At 39.9% G+C, this 18,875-nt stretch overlaps 1 protein-coding gene across 2 annotated transcripts; it reads left to right on the forward strand.

The window, feature by feature from the left end:
• The first annotated feature begins 223 nt into the window (after positions 1–223).
• LOC141610969 (disease resistance protein RGA2-like) lies at positions 224–9,282 on the forward strand. Of its 2 annotated transcripts, none has more exons than XM_074429303.1 (3): positions 224–377; positions 3,546–3,626; positions 4,297–9,282. In XM_074429303.1, exon 3 carries the CDS (start codon positions 4,342–4,344, stop codon positions 7,675–7,677), a length of 3,336 nt encoding a protein of 1,111 aa, XP_074285404.1. In that variant the 5' UTR covers positions 224–377; positions 3,546–3,626; positions 4,297–4,341; the 3' UTR covers positions 7,678–9,282. The 2 variants fall into 2 exon arrangements, with proteins under 2 accessions (XP_074285404.1, XP_074285405.1); XM_074429304.1 differs by lacking the exon at positions 224–377 and adding an exon at positions 2,891–3,046.
• Positions 9,283–18,875: the final 9,593 nt, after the last annotated feature.

Raw genomic sequence — 18,875 nt, forward strand, 5'->3', positions numbered from 1 at the left:
ATTCGTTAAAAAAGTTTTGACCAACCATACTTATCGGCATTTGAGTTCAAAAAAGTGATTTTTTTCTTTCAAATTCAAGAACTTGACGAGATAATTGGTTTGAAAAAAAAATTACCACTTTCTGAAATCGTAACAGAGAATTATTATCGATCAATTTTTTTTTTTTTTTATAAAAAACAGGGGTATATTAAAAAACGAAAAAATTTAAGAGTACAGTCTTCTACCTCGTTGCAAGGAAACCCAATGGTATGAATTATGATATGCGATTAAAATGGAAGTGATTACACTAAAAAACAAATGGGTAATTGATAAAGAGAAGAGTAGTCAATCCAAAATCAGATCAAATCAAGATTTAACTCCAGATTTTAATTACTGAGGTAATTCTTTTACCCCTCTCTAGTTTTAATTGTTCGCACTCGCAGTACGCATTTCTCTCGTTGTATGATTTTACCCCTCTCGTCTCCTTCTATGATTTTAACTAATTTCTGTGATCGCAGTAATACCGTATTACTCCCTCCGTCCCACTCATTTGTTTGAATTTGAGTAAAATTGATTGGGAAATATATACATAATTTTAGGGAAAAAAATTGATTGGAAAATTAATCCATCTAATCAATTCACTATATCTCTATTCACATAGTTTCAATCAAATTTCAAAATTGATCGATAATATCTAATTGAATGTATGCCTGTTTTTGTTCTGATAATTGATTTCACTGGTTTCATTGCAAATATTGCAAGTTAGTATTGATTTCCGTAATACGTAGTATAACATTGAAGAAAGACGATGATCTGTAAATAGTAATGTATAAATATGATAGATTTGAGGGTGTATTGCTTAGAATTTCAGAGGGGTTGAGCTTAAGGTCAGTAAATGTAGATTTCTGGAAAAAAGAGTAGCGGAATTTCGTGTTGTGAAAATAAATTACGATTTTATTTTGGTAACTTATCTGATTTGTTGTTTTGCGGTATACAGAAAATATTCGCCGATTAATAGTAGTTTAATAATGTTTATCTGCATAAGCAGTGTTAACTGTTAACCCCGGTGTTTACGCATGAGTGCCGGGCTGCTTGACTGTAATTTCTGTCATGTCATTGCAATATATTCTGAACTGTTATTGTTTAAATCTGTTTGCTTGTTGGATCGACAACTTTCACGGCGAAGCTTATAGCTTATACGACCAAACTATGTCTCACTTTATACGTTCAGAATTCGTTGGTAACACAGTAATGTGCTCGTGCTCGCTTATTTGCGATGCCAATTTATTCCAAAAAAAAATCTACAGTTCGATTACAAAGACCGGTATTGGGTGACAGGGGTATAAGGAAGCGAGGTTCCGCACAATTAAAATGGTTAAAATAATTTTTTGTTAGGGAAGATAAGAAATACAAGCTCGAACACAAAAAAAAAAAGAAAAAGAAAAGAAAAAAAAGGGTGAAGTAACTAGAGAACATTTAATCTATTGTAAGACGGTTATACAAAAAAGAGTAGGTCTGTTTTGAGACAATCCCAACATAAGACGGGATTTAATAATAAAGACGGAAAGGTAAAATTATCTTGTGATTATTTAAAATGGTAAAATGGTCATATTTTATCGTAAAACGGTAAAAAATAAATAAACGTGATTACTGTGTTTGTGTTAAACAATACAATTATCTAGTCTTATAAATCATAATACCTCATATTCTAAATAATAATGATCCTCCTTTTTTTTTTTTTTTTTATCTATTCACAATATCTTTCCCTCTCCCTAATATTTATTAATACGTCATCGACCAAACACTACTTGAAAACGGCTCCTCTGCTGAGAAACTAAGGACTTGTTTGGTTGACATAAGGGAACTAAAGTTCCCAGGAACTTCAAGTTCACATGAATTTCCAATTCATGTGAATTCCCAAAAAGTGTTTGGTTTGCATGTGGGAAGTTAATTCATGTGGGAAGTTCCAATGACAAGGGGGGGGCTTGGTGAGTGACTTCCCACATAATGGAGGAAGTAGATTCATGTGGGAAGTTCTACTTCCCATGATTTTGGCAACCAAACAACATCATAGTTTTACACTTCCTAGGAAGTTTAAAATCCCATGATTTTAATGGGCAACCAAACAAGCCCTAATTGTTCCTGAAAATTCTTGCTCCCATTGAATCATTTGTATCTATAATTGTTCCTGGAAATTCTTGCTCCCATTGAATCGTTTGTATCTATATGCATCAGGATCCTGATTCATGAATCTCTCGAGAAAGAAAAATAAGAGGATCGAACCTTTTCTTTTGGCTTCTTTTCAAATTCGATAAATGTTGGTTGATCATATATTTCCTTAGTAAAATTTTATACTTATTTTAATCATTTCACCCTACAACAATACTTATTTTAATCGCCTTATCCTACAACATTACTTATTTTAATCGCGTCACCCACAATAATATCCTATAATACCTTCTCTCTTTCCAATTGCCTCACCCCACCACAATACTTTAGCTTGTTTAATTCGGGTTTCCTTTGACCGTATTTTTCATCTTTATGTTACTTTTTTTTTGTCGAATTTCTTTTTCTTAAAAGATGTCTTGATATTAATTGTAAACGTTTTAGCTTTATAAATAAATAGTTTTTATTCTCCAATTTATTTACGAGGTCAAAGTTCGGAAACGCGCTGACGTCCAAAAAGCAATTGAGAAGAAAATAGGAAAATGGATGGAGTACTATATTCCATGAATTGAACTGGTTGTATAATCCATGAATTGAACTGGGCTCATTTATTTGTCATTCGATCTCATACAATATATATTATCTTAATTGATTCTAAGAGGGCAGAAGGAGAAGGTGGAATAAAAGGTGGGAAAGAGATGAGACGCCCATTGATTTGGGAGTCTAAAATGCAAGTCAAGTTTAATGATTGTCGTTTGAAATCTTGTGCCAAAGTGTGTGGATTTTATCATCAGTGAACTCAAATAATTGGACTCCTTTATTTTTAGACCACTCATCTCATATCTCCATTATCCGCACCCTCAAATCAGTTGATTGAAATCGTCCTCACAAATTTTAAAAGGTAATACTATTCCGAAGAATCAGTATTATTATTCCAAATCACATTTACATAATAATGTGAACAAGTCTGCAAATGAAAAGAGGAATTTCCGACATCTTCATTCATGTTTCAGACTCATTATTGTAATTTTCGGAACTTTTAGTTAAAATTTTCGAAAGTTTTTCATGTGTACCTTATATCATTACCAATTCGCATCCACTAAATTTTTTGCCCTAAATCATGGCTCCGCCAATGAGATTATTCGGATGATCAACCCAGAGTTTGGATTGCAACTGAGATGAATCAGTACAATTATTTGAGAGACATGCGTTATAGTTTTACAGCACATTAACCGACCAAACGTACAATAATGAACTTGAAACATGAATCATGGTGTCGGAAATTACTCCTTTCATTTTCAGACTTTTTCACATTATTATGTAAATGTGATTTTGAATAAACTTAGGAGTGAAAGTTAGATTGAGATGGAAATTTACTGATACCAGATAAAAATTTGCAGGGACACAAAAACAAGCAAGAAGATCATTTATAATGACGGAGTAAATCCAATTGAGATCAAGTTGAGACTTTAATTACTTTGGTAATTCTTTTACCCGTGTCTAATTTTATTGTTTTGTTGTACTCATCTTTCTCTCATTCTGTTATGTTTTTGACTATTTTACCCCTTTCATTTCGTTTTACCAAACTTCCGTGGTCGTAGTACTGGTAATTTACTTGATAGTAACTTGTAACCTTTTGATCAATTCACTATCTCTAATCATATACACTCCGTAGTACACTAGTTTCAATGAATTTCAAATTCAAATTGAATGTATGAAACATTATAAGAACAATGACCTCAAATAATTTTAAAAAGTATTGTAGTTTGATGGAAATTTAACATTATTAGGAAAGGATAGGAGGAAATTTCTATACAATCACTCATGTTGCAAGTTGTCGTTTGATGGAAATTTAACACGAACTCGTACCTTGCTTTTAACATTATTGTACGTTTGGTCGGTTGTTGTGCTATAAATGTAAAACGTGTGTTGCCAAATACCCGTAATTGTCGTTTAAGACGGGTCAAATATATATCAAATCACTTCACTTATTACCAAAAAAATGTCAAATCACTTCACTTATTACCTAAAAAATCTGTAATAAAAGATTCAATGAGAAAAATTTTACAAACGCGTATGTCGCTCTGAAATCTTGCCCTCTCTATTATTGCTTATCCATTTATCTGAAATCTTGCATTTACAAACTTACAGAAAAACAAAACAAAAACTCAGAGAAATCATTCCTTTCCCACAATCATGGATCTTTCAACAACATTGTCTTTAGTTCAAACTATACTTGCTGCTATCCAAACTTTGGGTCTGATGCAGTCAGTGTGCTCCATCTCTAACTACAAATCTGAGCTTGATGATCTCCAGAACACTGTCCAAACCGTCAGAGCTGTTCTTGAGGATGCTGATGCCAAACAGGATTCACTCAACAGCCAGGAGAAGAATTACATTCAAGAGCTCAAAGATGCTGTTTACGACGCCGATGATGTGTTAGATGAGTTCCTAACCCTTGCCAAGCAGAAGCAGCTCAACCGCAACAAGGTGACATCCTTTTTTTCTCGGTTTAAGCTTCTTACTCACGGACTTTCAAGTAAAGTCAAAATGGTTAACGACAAGTTGAACAAAATTGCCACTAAGAGTAATCAGTTTAGTTTTAAGGTTGACTTTAAGCCTATCAAATTTACAAAGGAGGAGACTTCTTCTTTTATATGTGATAAAATCATCGGGAGGGAGGAAGATGTGGAGAAGATTATAGGTGTGTTGTTGGGTTCTCATACTGTTGATCCTCAAAATGTTTCTTTGCTTGCCATTATGGGGATGGGAGGTTTAGGAAAAACCGCTCTTGCCCAACTTGTGTTTAACGATCCTAGGATCACTGAGGCATTCGAGCTGAAGAGGTGGACTTGCATCGCTGATCAGGATCAACAACAGTTGGACTTGAAAGGGCATTTAGGGAAGGTAGTGAAAGGGTTCTCAGTTAGTGATAAAATGTCTTTGGAGGACATACATCATAAAGTGAAGGAGCAACTGGGAGGGAAAAAGTATTTACTCGTGTTAGATGATGTGTGGACTGAAAGTTATGATGAATGGCAAAAGTTGGAAGGGTTTTTGAAGGTAGGGGGAAGGGGGAGTTGGATAATTGCAACCACGCGCTCAAAAACAACTGCCCAAATGATTGCAGGTGATCAAATGCATGAGTTGCGAGGTTTATCAGAATCTGATTCATGGCATTTGTTTGAAAGGATGGCGTTTCAAGCAGAAGAAAGAGATGATGAACTAGTTAAACTTGGCAAAGAAATTGTTAAAAAGTGCACCAATGTCCCCCTTGCTATTAGAGTGGTAGGAAGTCTTCTGCGTGGTCAATCCAAGTCTAAGTGGCTGTCATTTCATGAAAAAGGGTTAGACTCTCTTGCTATTAGAGTGGTAGGAAGTCTAACCCGCATACTGAAGTTAAGTTATGATCAACTCAACCCTTCTTTGAAAGCTTGTTTTGCGTACTGTGCTATCTTTCCCAAGGATTGGCAGATTAGTAAGCAACTGTTGTTTCAACTTTGGATGGCACAAGGCTACATTAATTCAGAGAATATGGGCGAGGACTACTTTCTTATATTGCTTCAAAGGTGTTTTTTCCAAGATTTACTCGAGGATAAAATCAGGAAGAAAGTATTGTTTAAGATACATGATCTCTTGCATGATATCGCTGAAAAAGTGGCGGGCGAAGAGATTTGTAGGTTGAATTCTAATACTTCTAAGGTGGGTAAAAGAGTTCGTCATCTCTCTTTTGTGCATGACTCTTACGCACAACATATCTTCAATAATTCTCAAATTTGTACGTGGCTTTTTCCTAAAGAATATTACCACATGAGTAGAGTGGACCAACTACTAGTAAGTAAATCAATACTGAAATGGACATGCTTAAGGTCTTTAGATTTGAGTCATTCACATGCCAAAACTTTACCAAAATCAATAGGTAAACTGTTGCATCTAAGGAGTTTAGACCTCTCATCCAGTAGTCTAGAAGTTCTTCCCAAATCGATAATAAAGCTAGTAAATCTCCAAACTTTGAATTTACATTCTTGCTACAGTTTAAAACAACTGCCGGATGATGTGAGCAAGCTAGTTGATCTATGCACCTTAAATGTAGCTGGATGTGATGCGCTGAGTTGTATGCCAGAGGGCATAAGTATGTTGAGCTCTCTGCACACTTTATGCCAATTTGTGGTGGGTGTGAGACCTACTTCAACTATAGAGCAATGCTTTAATGGATTGGAAGACCTAAAGCACCTGAACAAATTGAAAGGGCATTTGAGGATTGAAATAGCAGTACGTAAAAATGCAAAATTTGTGAAGGAAGAACAAGGTGGTGGAGGCTACTTAAGGAGTAAGGAACACCTAGAAAAGATTGTAATTAACTTTAGACGTGGAGAGGAGTATGGAAGCAAGGAGTCTGAGCAAGCATTGCTGGAAGAGATGCAGCCTCATCGTGATGTCAAGGCATTGGAGTTGAAGGGTTATCATGGTGAGACAATACCGAGATGGCCAGGGAGGGTGGATAACTCGGCGTTGTTCGATTTCCCTAATCTTGTCACTTTGAGGATTGTAGATTGCAGTGAGCTTCTGTATCTGCCTTGGCAAATTGGGAAACTGCCCCACCTTAAGACGCTACATATTTCAGGATTGCGGAATATGGAATATGTGGCGGACTCAGAAACACTTGTCTCGGATGAAGGATCATCCTTCTTTCCCTGCCTCAATATGCTTGAGATTTATAATTTGCCTAAGTTAAAAGGGTGGTGGCGGAGATCAAAATCAGGGTCGCACGTGGTCAACTCTAATGACAGTAGGAGCAGCCGAGAAGCACAAGTAGCGTGGGAATCATCTCCCTGTTTTCCTCTACTAAAGGATCTCAGTATAAAATGGTGTGAAAATATGATGTTTGTCCCTTTATGTCCACAACTCAAAGAGCTCACAATATATGATTCCAGAAGAGATATGAGGTGCACACCTCGTCCCTTGTCATGTCCCAAATTGAAGAGACTGGACATCAACAACTTGGAGTGGCTGAAATCAACACCAATTGAGTACGCTCAGTTTCTTTCAGAGATAGAAATATGGTCTGATAGGAGAATGGAGAGGTTGGGAGAAGTAAATGAGTTTCCGACCTATTTATTGTCTTCTGTGCAAATCCTATGCATCAGCTGTTGCCCGGAACTTGTGAGCATAAGAGGATGGTTGGAGCATCTGTCTGCCTTGGAGAGTTTGTCTATAAAATATTGTCCAAAAGTGGAGTTGGGTGGGATGTCATGGCATAACCTTGCTGGTAGTCTTCAACACTTGGAATTGATTGGAGTGTATGAGATGGAGGAATTGCCAGAGGGGATGCAGTGTTGCACTTCCCTCCAATTTCTTTCCATTGGGTTGTGTCCCAAACTGAAATCCATGCCAAAATGGATGCCCAAACTCACCTCTCTCCAGGAGCTTATCATTGGAAGGTGTTCCAAGAGTCTCAAAGAAAGATACCAAAAACCGAATGGGGAGGACTGGCCCCTCATCCAACACATCTCACGTCTTGACATGTGGTAGAGAATAGTGTGCACTCTATCTTATACTCCGTACATTATTACGTGAATCCGATTATTATTTTATGAGATCTTAAGTTAAGTTAAGTGACATTAGTTGGTATTTGACTTTGGTAGACAAATGATATGAAGAAATAAGAATACACACTCCATCTTATTTAAGTTTTAAATTATTTCACAAGAATAAAAGATCTTTTAGAATATCAATTATTGTAACCTAGGAATCCTCTATTTGGCCTATATAAGGCGAGATATAGCTGCTGTATTTTTCAGACTTTGATAAAGAAAAACTCAGAAAACTCAATCTAGTTTTGATCACCAATCCTTGATTTGAGAATGTACTTCAAATCCCGTCTTAAAACTAAATAGGTCTTTAGCCTTAGACAACATTAGTTTGATTTTCAAGGCTGAAACTCGACTAAATATCCTATAATTCTGTTATTTTCATTTTTGCTTCCGCATTTTTACATCATAATGGTGATGGTATCAAGCTATACCTCGCAAGTGCACGATTTTATCGTTGTACACTATTAAGGGTCGATCCCACAAGGAGTTGAGAAGACTACTAATTGTTCTAATCCTATCGTTTAGCTAAGTCGAAAATAAGGGAAGAGAGAATTAATCTAATAACTAAATTAGACAAAATAAAATGAAATGCAATTAAACAAGAGAATAAAAAGGGAGCAAGATAGAACTAAGTTGTAAATCAAATAATTAAAAGGCCTAAGACTCGGTTCTTCCCAAACAATTCGTAATTCCACACAATCAAATCTCTAGGCTAATCACAAGGGTAGGAAGGTGAGGAGGTGACAACTCTAATTCGCCTAAGACTCCCCTCTCGGGTTCGAAATAGGACACTAGTGCTACCCACCAACCCCCCTCTCGGGTTCGAAGGTCGGAATCCCTGACTCAATACCCGACTACCCCAAAAACATGCATTATTCCCAAGGTAGTCCAATATTTGCTAAGGTCATTTAAGCCCCGTCAATTCCCGGGTCATCCCACTCCCTCTCTCGAGGGTCGATTTCAAACGCTAGATTAGAGGTGTTCTACCCCGGTTCTCCCTTTCGGTCTCAACCAAGGTCAACAATAGGGTCAAATCACGGGTATCCAAATCACAACCTAACCAACTCTCGTTGGTGGTCAAGGGTCGTAAGTCAACACTACCCAAAAGTCAACCCTTAAACCAAGTCAATCCTCTAACCTACCCTCACCAATTTCCCCAAATAATTAGCCTTTATGAAATTCAATTAGTGAAATTACTCATGTTGGGTCAAACCGAGCCCTAGTGGGAGACTACTCACTAATCATGGTCCTAATTGTAAAATAGACAATAAAGATGGAAACTTTGGTCACAAACATGGTGGGAAGATGAAATTCACTTCTAAACATGCAACAATCTAACAATAGGTGTAAAGGAAAGATGATTTAATCTAATAACAAGAGTGATTAAACCTAAAGACACAATCTTTAACCAAATCAACTCAAAGATTAAGTCTTTGAGGACAACTACCCAAGGAAGAACAAATGAAAGAGAAACAAAGGAAAGATGAACAATGAAAAGATAAACAATGATGAAATTTACAACAACAAACAAACAACACCAACAATCTTTAACATAAACAATCAAACAAACATAAAAGAAGAACAAAAATGTAAACAAATGAAAATAGGGAGAGAATTAATACCAACAAAATAGTGAAAGAGGAATTTGGATAGAAATAATAAAGAAGGAAATCCTTGATCTTCTTACAAACCCAAATTCAATCACTAATTGATTGAAGAACTTCTCTAATTAAGGAAAGATTAACAAAGAGATTAAGAAAGTTTAAAGCTTGAAAGGGTAAAAAGTCGGATCTAGGGTTGTGTGTACAAAAGGGTTTAAGAGGGGGTATTTATAGGCTTGTACAAGATTAGGAAGAAAAAGGGAAGAAAAGCCCAAATCCCTCTCTTTGCGTTTTTTAGGTGCCGTGCAAGGTCTCCCTACCGCAAAACCGTGCAAAGATTTAAAAATAGGGCATCGTGTTTTCCGGTGGGCGGTTGCCGGCCTGCCGCAAAACACACTCTTCGAGACTTCTACTTCTTCTTTATGGTGCGTAATGTCTTGGGTTGACCATTCATTGGGGTGTTCTCCCGGCGGCGAGGCCAAGCTTGTTTTTCACCAAAATCTTCAATTAATTCCATTTCTTTGTGCTTTATGGTGGACCGGTTGCCGCCGCCAAGAAAGCACATTCCTCACCTTTTCTTCAAAATCTTAAGTGATTCTAGGGGTGTTTTTGCGGTGACAGGGACCGGCCCGTCTCTTAGGCAAAACACACTCTTCACCATTTCTTCCCCTCTTCTTCATGTAAAGGCAATGGGGTGCCTTTCTTGCCCCAATTTCTCCATACTTAGGTCGTTTCCTACAAAAGGACACACACGGTAACAAGTACGGGTATTGGGCACAATATGCAAGGAAAAACACCCGAAACCGACTCGATATGAGTCGGTATGCATAAAAGAAAGAGGGAATTAGAGGTAAATTAATCGTATATCAAACCTCCCCACACTTAAGTCTTACTCGTCCCCGAGTAAGTCCCAAAACCAAATGTACAAAGCATTATTATGATGGATATGAAGAGTGGATGCACAATATAAGCATCACCCAACTAAACTACTACTTAAGCCGATCGAGTATTAGCGCACTCAACGCCCCTTCAACTCACAATTTGACACTCATGAGGGGAGAGCGCCCTATTGCAAGGCAAGTTGGGTCTTGCTACAAAACTTTCGACACATTCATCATGAAAGCACGTAATCAACAAATAGAATGCATCCAACAAAATGATCCACTTTCCTCATCTAAGTGGTCGGATTTTTCAAACAACAAAACATGGTCTCGGTCGGAGTACCGTCTCGGAAGTGCAATTGAGGTGCCAACCCCTAATTGTGACAAAAGCAACCCTTGTGTGGCCAATGCTCAAGAAACTAATTCAAGAGCGGGGAAAGGGAAGAAATGACAAGTCCGCCGAGAATTAAAAAACCGACACAAGATTCAACCAAAGGGCCCATGACTAAGGAGACCAAGGCAACGACATCCTCACGGTTTTCACTCGTCACTCAATGAAAGAACAAGGTGATTTTTGTGACCAAAAGTAACCAAAATCACTCAACTAACTCGACTAGCGAAAACGTGCCCGCAATCTAATGTGTAACACCGTCCTATGTCCTATGAAATGCAAACAACGGGAAAATGCACAAAACATGAAGCAAGGGTTAGAACGGGGCTAAGGAGAAGGTCGAAACGGGATTGGTGCAAGCACCGTTTGGATATGTGGGGCTCAAATCAAGAATCGTCGACACATCACATCCCATCTCTTATTGCAACACATGAGACACGTCTATGCCCTAACATAGCAATGATGACCAAAACTATGCAAAAATTGCATAAACCCAACTCAAGTAGGAAAAATTCGCTAAAACTCCTTTTATTTCAACAAATGGTAACGTCTACACCGTAACACCGACTCGGTTTCCAAGCCATGCAAAAAATGTGTAAACCCGACTCATCTTTGGAAAAACATCAATTTGCCCCTTTTTATTTAGCAACGGCTTTTTCTACCCCTTTAAATGATGAGTAGGGGTGTTGCTTGCCTTTTTCTTTTTCTTGACAACAAACAAATATATACAACATAACTCATTTTTTTGATTTTTCATGACTTTTTCACTTTTCTATTTTGTTTTTTTTTTTCCTTTTTTTTTTTTTTTTTTTCAAAACCTCTTATTTGTATATAAAGCCAAATCATACCAAATTCCGACCCAAATGGATATGTATACTATCCATCACTATGTCCCAAATCACCTCCTACAACACAATTACAAAAACCGACCAATTCTTGATTAAGGAAGGGTGGTTATGGGAATGTAGCTATCTAGGTGGGTTTGCCAAATGAAAAGGGCTAAGCTCAAGGGGGTGAATCAAAAAAAGGAAACAATGTAGGGAATAAAACAAGGCTATTTGGCTATGTGAGGTTCATATAAACTGATTTTTGCTTCATATCATATACACAAAAATGTAATGCAATTTCATGATCTAAGGACGATGCGACACACTTATGCGTAATGATGTGACACGCCTCGCGAGGAGACCTACTCTCGAACCTAGATGAGGGCGGGGTATGAATGTACCCGCCCTAGGAGGCTCTACCCTTACCTTTGAGTAGCTGAGTCGAGCCAAAGGTCTAGTCTACGGCCCTAGGTCTCACAAGATCGGTCTAAACTCGTTGGTCAAGCCCTCCTTCCTCGGCTAACTAAGAGGCCACGGGCGCGAGTCACGAGGAGGGGAAAGGCACAATTGGGCACATTAGTTCATCATGGGGGTACTTGGTTCCCTTCCTTTGACCATGCTCTTCCTTAAAAGCTTATTTACAAACTCAAATGCAAAAGAAAGAAATGCAACAAGTATTTACATGTGAACAAATGCATGCGGAAATTTAAACAAACATGAAATGAAACGTGCAACAAATTGGCTAAAGCTAGCAAAGACATCAACACCAAAATTCCAAACGGTCTCCCAAGGAGACACCCAAAGCAACAGAATTCCCATTCTCCTTCAAAGTATGCAAGATACCAAAAAGAAATAATAGTAAAAGGAGCAAGAGATAGGAAGGATTATACCAAGCGGTCTTCTAGCTCCCTTTTGCCTCAAGTGGTCAATGCGCCAAGCCAAAAGATTAGACAAAACATATATATACAATGCAATTTTTTTGAATTTTTTTGAATTTTTCAATTTTTAGGCATTTTCTTGAATTCTCTTAAATTTACAAGCATTCACATATATATACAAATATTCACAAGAGTGATATTTCCCTCCCCACACTTGAGATGTACATTGTCCTCAATGGACAAAAGCATAGGGGGTGAATAGGAAAAAGAAACGAACATATTTTTTTTGATTTTTTTATTTTTCAAAGGGAAAATAACATATTTTTGTGATTTTTGGTTTTGAAAAATTAAAAGGACATATTTTTGGGTTTTTGATATGAGAACTCCCTCCCCACACTTATTTATTTACATTACTTCCAAATGGAAATAAATGTGTGGAGGGAATTCAAATTAAAAGCATGTTTTTGTTTTTTTTTTTTTTAGGCCCTCCCCACACTTATTTATAGACATGGGAGGGCATTTTAGTGAAAGAAAATAACATGTTTTTGGTGGTTTTTGTCATTTTTCAATTTTTTAGTTGGTTTTTTTTTTACTTTGAAAATGCAATGCATGCTCTATTCTATATGCATAATTGAAATGACAATGCAAATTATGCTAAGTGAGTGCAATTACTAAATGTGATAATATATTACAAAATTGAAATCTAATGCAATCCTATATGATGCAACTAAATGATTTATCAACTAAATGCATGCGAAAATTAAACGTGAAGGAGAGATTTGGATAAAAGGGAGAGATCATACTTGTCATTTGGATTGATTGTAAGGAGCATACCAAAGGCTTTGGATTTGAAAAGGGAGTAATAATAGTCCATCAACTCGGCCTCTTGGGACTAAGACCCCATCACATCATCAAAATCTTCATCATTGATATCATCTCCGGTATTTAGATCGGAGCCTTGGACTAAATCCTCGGGGTTGAAGGTGAAGTTACCTCCACTACCGCCGACACCCGGGAAACCACCCGTGAAATCACCACTCATATTCATGACACCGCCATCTCCTCCCGTGAAACCACCACCGGATCCCGACGCACCCGCATCACTAGCAAAATAGGGCCGAACTCCCCCAAACCATTGGGCCTCATGCCCCTCCGGTCTAGACTCGGGCATAGGCGGGAAAACGGGTCGCGCAAAGTAGTCCGGTTGGAGGTTAAGACCTCCGCGGACCATACTCCCATCCTCTCTCGAGTAGTTCCCATCGGGCCAAGTGAAGTAGGAGGGGTGAGGGTGCTCATAACCCACGTATTCCCGTCGACAAAAATCATCATAGATGGGATAAGTACCGGTAGCTTGATCATAGTATATCCGGTCCAACTTTCTCCCCAACACGTCCCTCTCACTAGCGGCCTTCGCCGTGGCAATGTCCATCCTCTCCATCCATTCGGTGAGAGACGGAGGTAAGGGTGGATAAGTAGGTTGACCAGAGGAGGAGGCCTCCCCTTGTTGAAATTGCCATGGTGGTGGTTGGTGAGTTTGAGGTGCGGCATATCGTAGGGAGGAGGGAGTGTCGCGTCTACGGTCCCTAGAATAAACCCGTGGAACATTGGGAGGAGGTTGGTCGGCGGGAGGGTCTTCTTCAATATCAAGGAGATAGGACTCTTTGTCCTTTTCAATTTTTACCGCGGTAACATTTGGAAGCCGGATGGAGTTTTTGTGATTGATTTGCCAATATTCAAGGCCGTCATTGGGGTTCTCTTTGAGCCACTCAAGCTTTGTAGTTAAGTAGTGCTTTGTCAGTGAGTGTCCCCCGGGTATCCAATTCATCGTGGAAAGGTCAACCGGACGGTCCATGTTGCGGGCAATTCGGGTGATCATGCCACCCACATGTATCGGGTTCTATGCCCGGAGAACTAGCAATCTTGGATAGATTAAGGGCTAGGTAGTGAGCCACATTAATTCGGAAGGGGGTGGGTTTCGTGAACAAGTAGGACCCCAAAATTTCAAGCTCGTGGGTCCTAAACACCCATGGCTCATCTACCGCAAGAACGGTGCACCCCATACATCTATGCCACACCCGAATGACGGGATTGTGGCAACTCATCGCGGGCCTTTTTACCCCGGGTTGATCATCAAGGCCCGAAATCGCCTTCCATACACGGGAATAGTGAAAGTCAATGGGCGGGGTGTGCGATGTCGCATTTTCCAGCCCAAAGATTTGAGCCAACCGACCCAAAGTGATGTTATGTTCCCGGTTCATGAGTCTAAAGCTAAGGGTAGCCACCATGTTTGTTTGCCGGTGTTTGGTAATCTTAAGACTACTCAAAAATTCCCATGTGATCCGAGGGTAAGTATACTCATGCATGGTAAATATCCCCCTCATACCACACCCCGTAAATAAAGCTTCCGTCTCCCTAGCAATCCCAAGGGTAGACAAAGATGGATGATGAAGAAACTTAGTAGGGGTGAGGGGGCGATTTTTAAAGAGAATAAACTTACCCTTCTGAGTTGGTGTGGCAAACTCGACTGTAGGGAAGTCCGGATCGGGGTATGTATCGGTCGCCGCTTGAGCAATCAATGCCGCTTGGTCCCTTGCTATATCGGCCCTTGTTCTTCTCCCGGCCATTTTGATGATTGGAGGAGATTGGTGAAGGTAGGAGGAAGTTTGATTGAGTTTTAATGGAGTTAGGGTTGAAAAGGGGGAAAAAATTATGGAGGATAGATGAAGGAAGAAAGAAGAAATGAAATGAGAAAAGGGGGTGAGTCGTGGTTTATATTTTGTGTTCTGCTTGTGCGTTTTGCCGGTTGGCGAACCGGCAGCCGGTCTGCCGGTAAAACGCACTTCCCAAATCTCTTATTTTCGAATTTTTCCCCCAAAAGTTTTGACCTCGCTGCCGGTGGACCAACCGGCTGCCGGTCCACCGGCAAAACACTCTCCTCAAGAATTTTTCGTTGTGTTCTTCATTTTTGCTCAATTTTTCTTCAACTCAACTTTGAGCTTTTTCATTGACCACGGGATTCTTGTTTTCCGCAACTACTCCGACGCATGATGTCGGGAATTCGGGTCAACGAAAATAAAACTTGTGTTCTTCAAAAGTGACCTCCGTCACCAATCCAAATAGACAAAATACGGCTCCAAATCTCTCACTACTAGTCTAGAATGCAAGTTATATACAAAGATGCATGGGTTGCCTCCCATGAAGCGCCCTTGTTTTATGTCGTAGGCTCGACGGAGTTATGAACGACAATCAATAATTTTGAAGGTAGGTAGCAATGGAGCTCATGTTCTTCATGATAGGGGTTCCGGCGATGTAGTGCTTTAGCCGTTGTCCATTTACTTTGAATGTTTGGTCTCCATCGGATACTTCAACCGCTCCATGGGGAAAAGCTCGGACCACGGTGAAAGGCCCCGACCACTTTGACTTTAGTTTTCCCGAAAATAGCTTGAACCTCGAGTTAAAGAGGAGAACCAAATCCCCCTCCTTGAATTCCCTCCTTATAATAGCCTTGTCATGGAATCGCTTGGTCCTTTCCTTATACAACCTAGAGCTCTCATAAGCCTCTAGTCTAAATTCTTCAAGCTCATTGAGGTCAAGTAGCCGCTTCTCCCCGGCGCTTTTCAAATCAAAGTTAAGGAGTCGGATGGCCCAATGAGCCTTGTGCTCCAACTCAACCAAAATGGCAAGGCTTCCCATACACCAACCGAAATGGTGAAGTTCCTATTGGTGTTTTGAAAGCGGTCCGGTAAGCCCACAATGCATCATTGAGCTTGGTAGACCAATCTTTCCTCGACCAGGCTCACGGTCTTTTCAAGGATCATCTTGATTTCACGGTTAGAGATTTCGGCTTGGCGGGTTAGCTTGTGGGTGATAGGCAAGGCTCGCTTTATGTTGCACCCATGCTTCTTGAGTAGAGCATCAAGAGTCCTTTCCGGAAATGAGTTCCACGGTCACTAATCACATTCGTGGAACTCCAAACCGTGGGAATATGATTGTCTCCATGAGTTTGGCCACCGATTTTGCATCACAAGTCTTTGTTGGAATTGCTTCAACCCATTTGCTCACGTAGTCCACCGCAACAAGGATATACTCATTCCCATTTGATGAGGGAAAAGGGCCTTGATAGTCAATGCCCCATACATCGAATACCTCCACTTCAAGTATGTAGTTCATTGGCATTTCATGCCTCTTTGAAATGTTACCACTTCTTTGACACTTGTCACACTTCTTGACGTAGGTGGCCACATCGTGAAATAGGGAAGGCCAAAAGAATCCACATTGGAGCACCCTCGCGGCGGTTTTTCGTGAACTACCATGCCCTCCACTTGGCATGTCATGGCAATGAGAGATTATGGGTTGGACTTCTTCATTGGGGATGCATCTTCTAATTATCCCGTCGGCACAAGCTTTGTAGAGGCACGGTTCTTCCCAAAAATATTGCTTAAGGTCATGGAAGAATTTCTTTTTCTTATGGGAATCATAACCGTGTGGGATGACCCCGGATACCAAATAGTTTACATAGTCCGCGTACCACGGGGTATCCATCAAAGCTAGTGCGAATAGTTGATCATCCGGTAATGTGTCATCAATTGGCAACCCATCCTTATCCTTGACATGGAGTAGCCGAGAAAGATGATCGGCTACCACATTTTCTACACCTTTCTTGTCTCTAATCTCGATATCGAACTCTTGTAACAATAGGATCCACCGAATCAAGCGTGGTTTTGACTCCTTCTTGATTAGCAAGTGCCTCAACGCCGTGTGATCGGTGTGCACAATTACCTTAGAACCCACCAAATAGGAACGAAACTTGTTCATGGCATATATGACCGCCAAAAGCTCCTTTTCGGTGGTGGTGTAGTGTGATTGAGCTTCATCCAAAGTCTTGCTTGCATAATATATGGCATGGAGTTTACCATTCTTCTTTTGTCCAAGCACCGCTCCCACCGCTACATCACTAGCATCGCACATCAATTCAAAAGGTTCTCCCCAAGTGGGAGGTTGCATAATTGGAGCGGTGATGAGAGCTTCCTTGACTATTGAAAGCATCCAAACACTCATTAGTAAATTCAAATGGCACATCTTTTCCAAGCAACAATGTTAAGGGACGGGCAATCAAAGAAAAATCCTTAATGAATCTCCGTAGAAAAACCGGCATGCCCAAGAAAACTCCTAATTCCTTTAACATTAGTGGGAGGGGGTAGAGTTTTGATCACTTCAATCTTGGCTTGATCAACTTCCAAGCCCTTACTTGACACTACATGACCCAAAACAACCCCGGATGTCACCATGAAGTGACATTTCTCCCAATTCAAGACTAGACCACTCTCTTGACATCTCTTCAAGACCTTACCCAAATTAGCTAGACATCCATCAAATGAGGTGCCTACGACCGAGAAGTCGTCCATAAACACCTCCATGATATTCTCAACATATTCGGAAAATATAGCTAGCATGCATCTTTGAAATGTGGCCGGCGCATTGCAAAGCCCAAAGGGCATGCGCCTATAAGCAAAGGTGCCAAATGGGCACGTGAATGTGGCCTTTTCTTGGTCATTAGGGTGAATCGGGATTTGGAAAAACCCCGAAAACCCATCAAGGTAGCAAAAATGAGAATGTTGGGCAAGTCTTTCCAACATTTGGTCAAGGAAAGGGAGGGGGAAATGGTCTTTCCTAGTTGCCTTGTTGAGGCGCCTATAGTCTATACACATTCTCCACCCGGTTGTGACTCTTGTTGGAATTAGTTCATTCTTATCATTGGTGACTACCGTGACCCCGCCTTTCTTTGGCACAACATGCACCGGGCTCACCCATGCACTATCGGAGATAGGGTAAATTATGCTTGCATCATAGAGCTTCAACACCTCCTTCCTAACCACTTCTTTCATAGCGGGGTTAAGGCGGCGTTGAGGCTCAATGGAAGTTGCACTCTCATCCTCCAAGTGAATGCGATGGGTGCAAAAAGAAGGGCTAATCCCCTTAATATCATCAATTGAGTACCCAATGACATCCTTGTACTTTCTCACAACATCAAGTAATTTTTGAAGTTCGGTGTCATTGAGTGCACTATTGACAATAATAGGGTAAGTATCATTAGGGCCAAGGAAAGCATGCTTAAGAGTAGAGGGAAGAGGTTTCAACTCCACTTGAGGAGGCGTGGATCTCTCCTCTTTTTTACCATCTCCTCTCAAGCTTTCAAATTCTTTGTCCGGGTCTTCTTCAATTGTTGCTTCCATAGCTAAAGCATACTCCCGGTGCTCCTTGCAATCCTTTACCTTGCCCTCAAGGAACCCTTGCAAACCCTTGTCTTCATCAAACTTCTTCATATCAACCCATTCTTCGACCACATCAATCATATAACAAGACTTTTCTTCCGAAGGCTCTTTCATAGCCTTGTTCAAGGAGAATTCAACCTTATCTTCACCCACTTGCAAAGAAAGCTTCCCATTCTTCACATCAATCATGGCACCCCCCGTAGCAAGGCATGGGCGCCCCAATATGATGGGAATATTTGAGTCTTCGGGAATGTCCATTACATAGAAGTCACATGGAAATGCAAGT

Source organism: Silene latifolia, chromosome 11 (genome assembly GCF_048544455.1).
Source record: "Silene latifolia isolate original U9 population chromosome 11, ASM4854445v1, whole genome shotgun sequence".
NCBI classification, from domain to species: Eukaryota; Viridiplantae; Streptophyta; class Magnoliopsida; order Caryophyllales; family Caryophyllaceae; genus Silene; species Silene latifolia.

What these genes read in the sequence shown, in the direction of transcription:
- LOC141610969 (XM_074429303.1), top strand. Translation starts at nt 4,342, where the DNA reads ATGGATCTTTCAACAACATTGTCTTTAGTTCAAACTATACTTGCTGCT.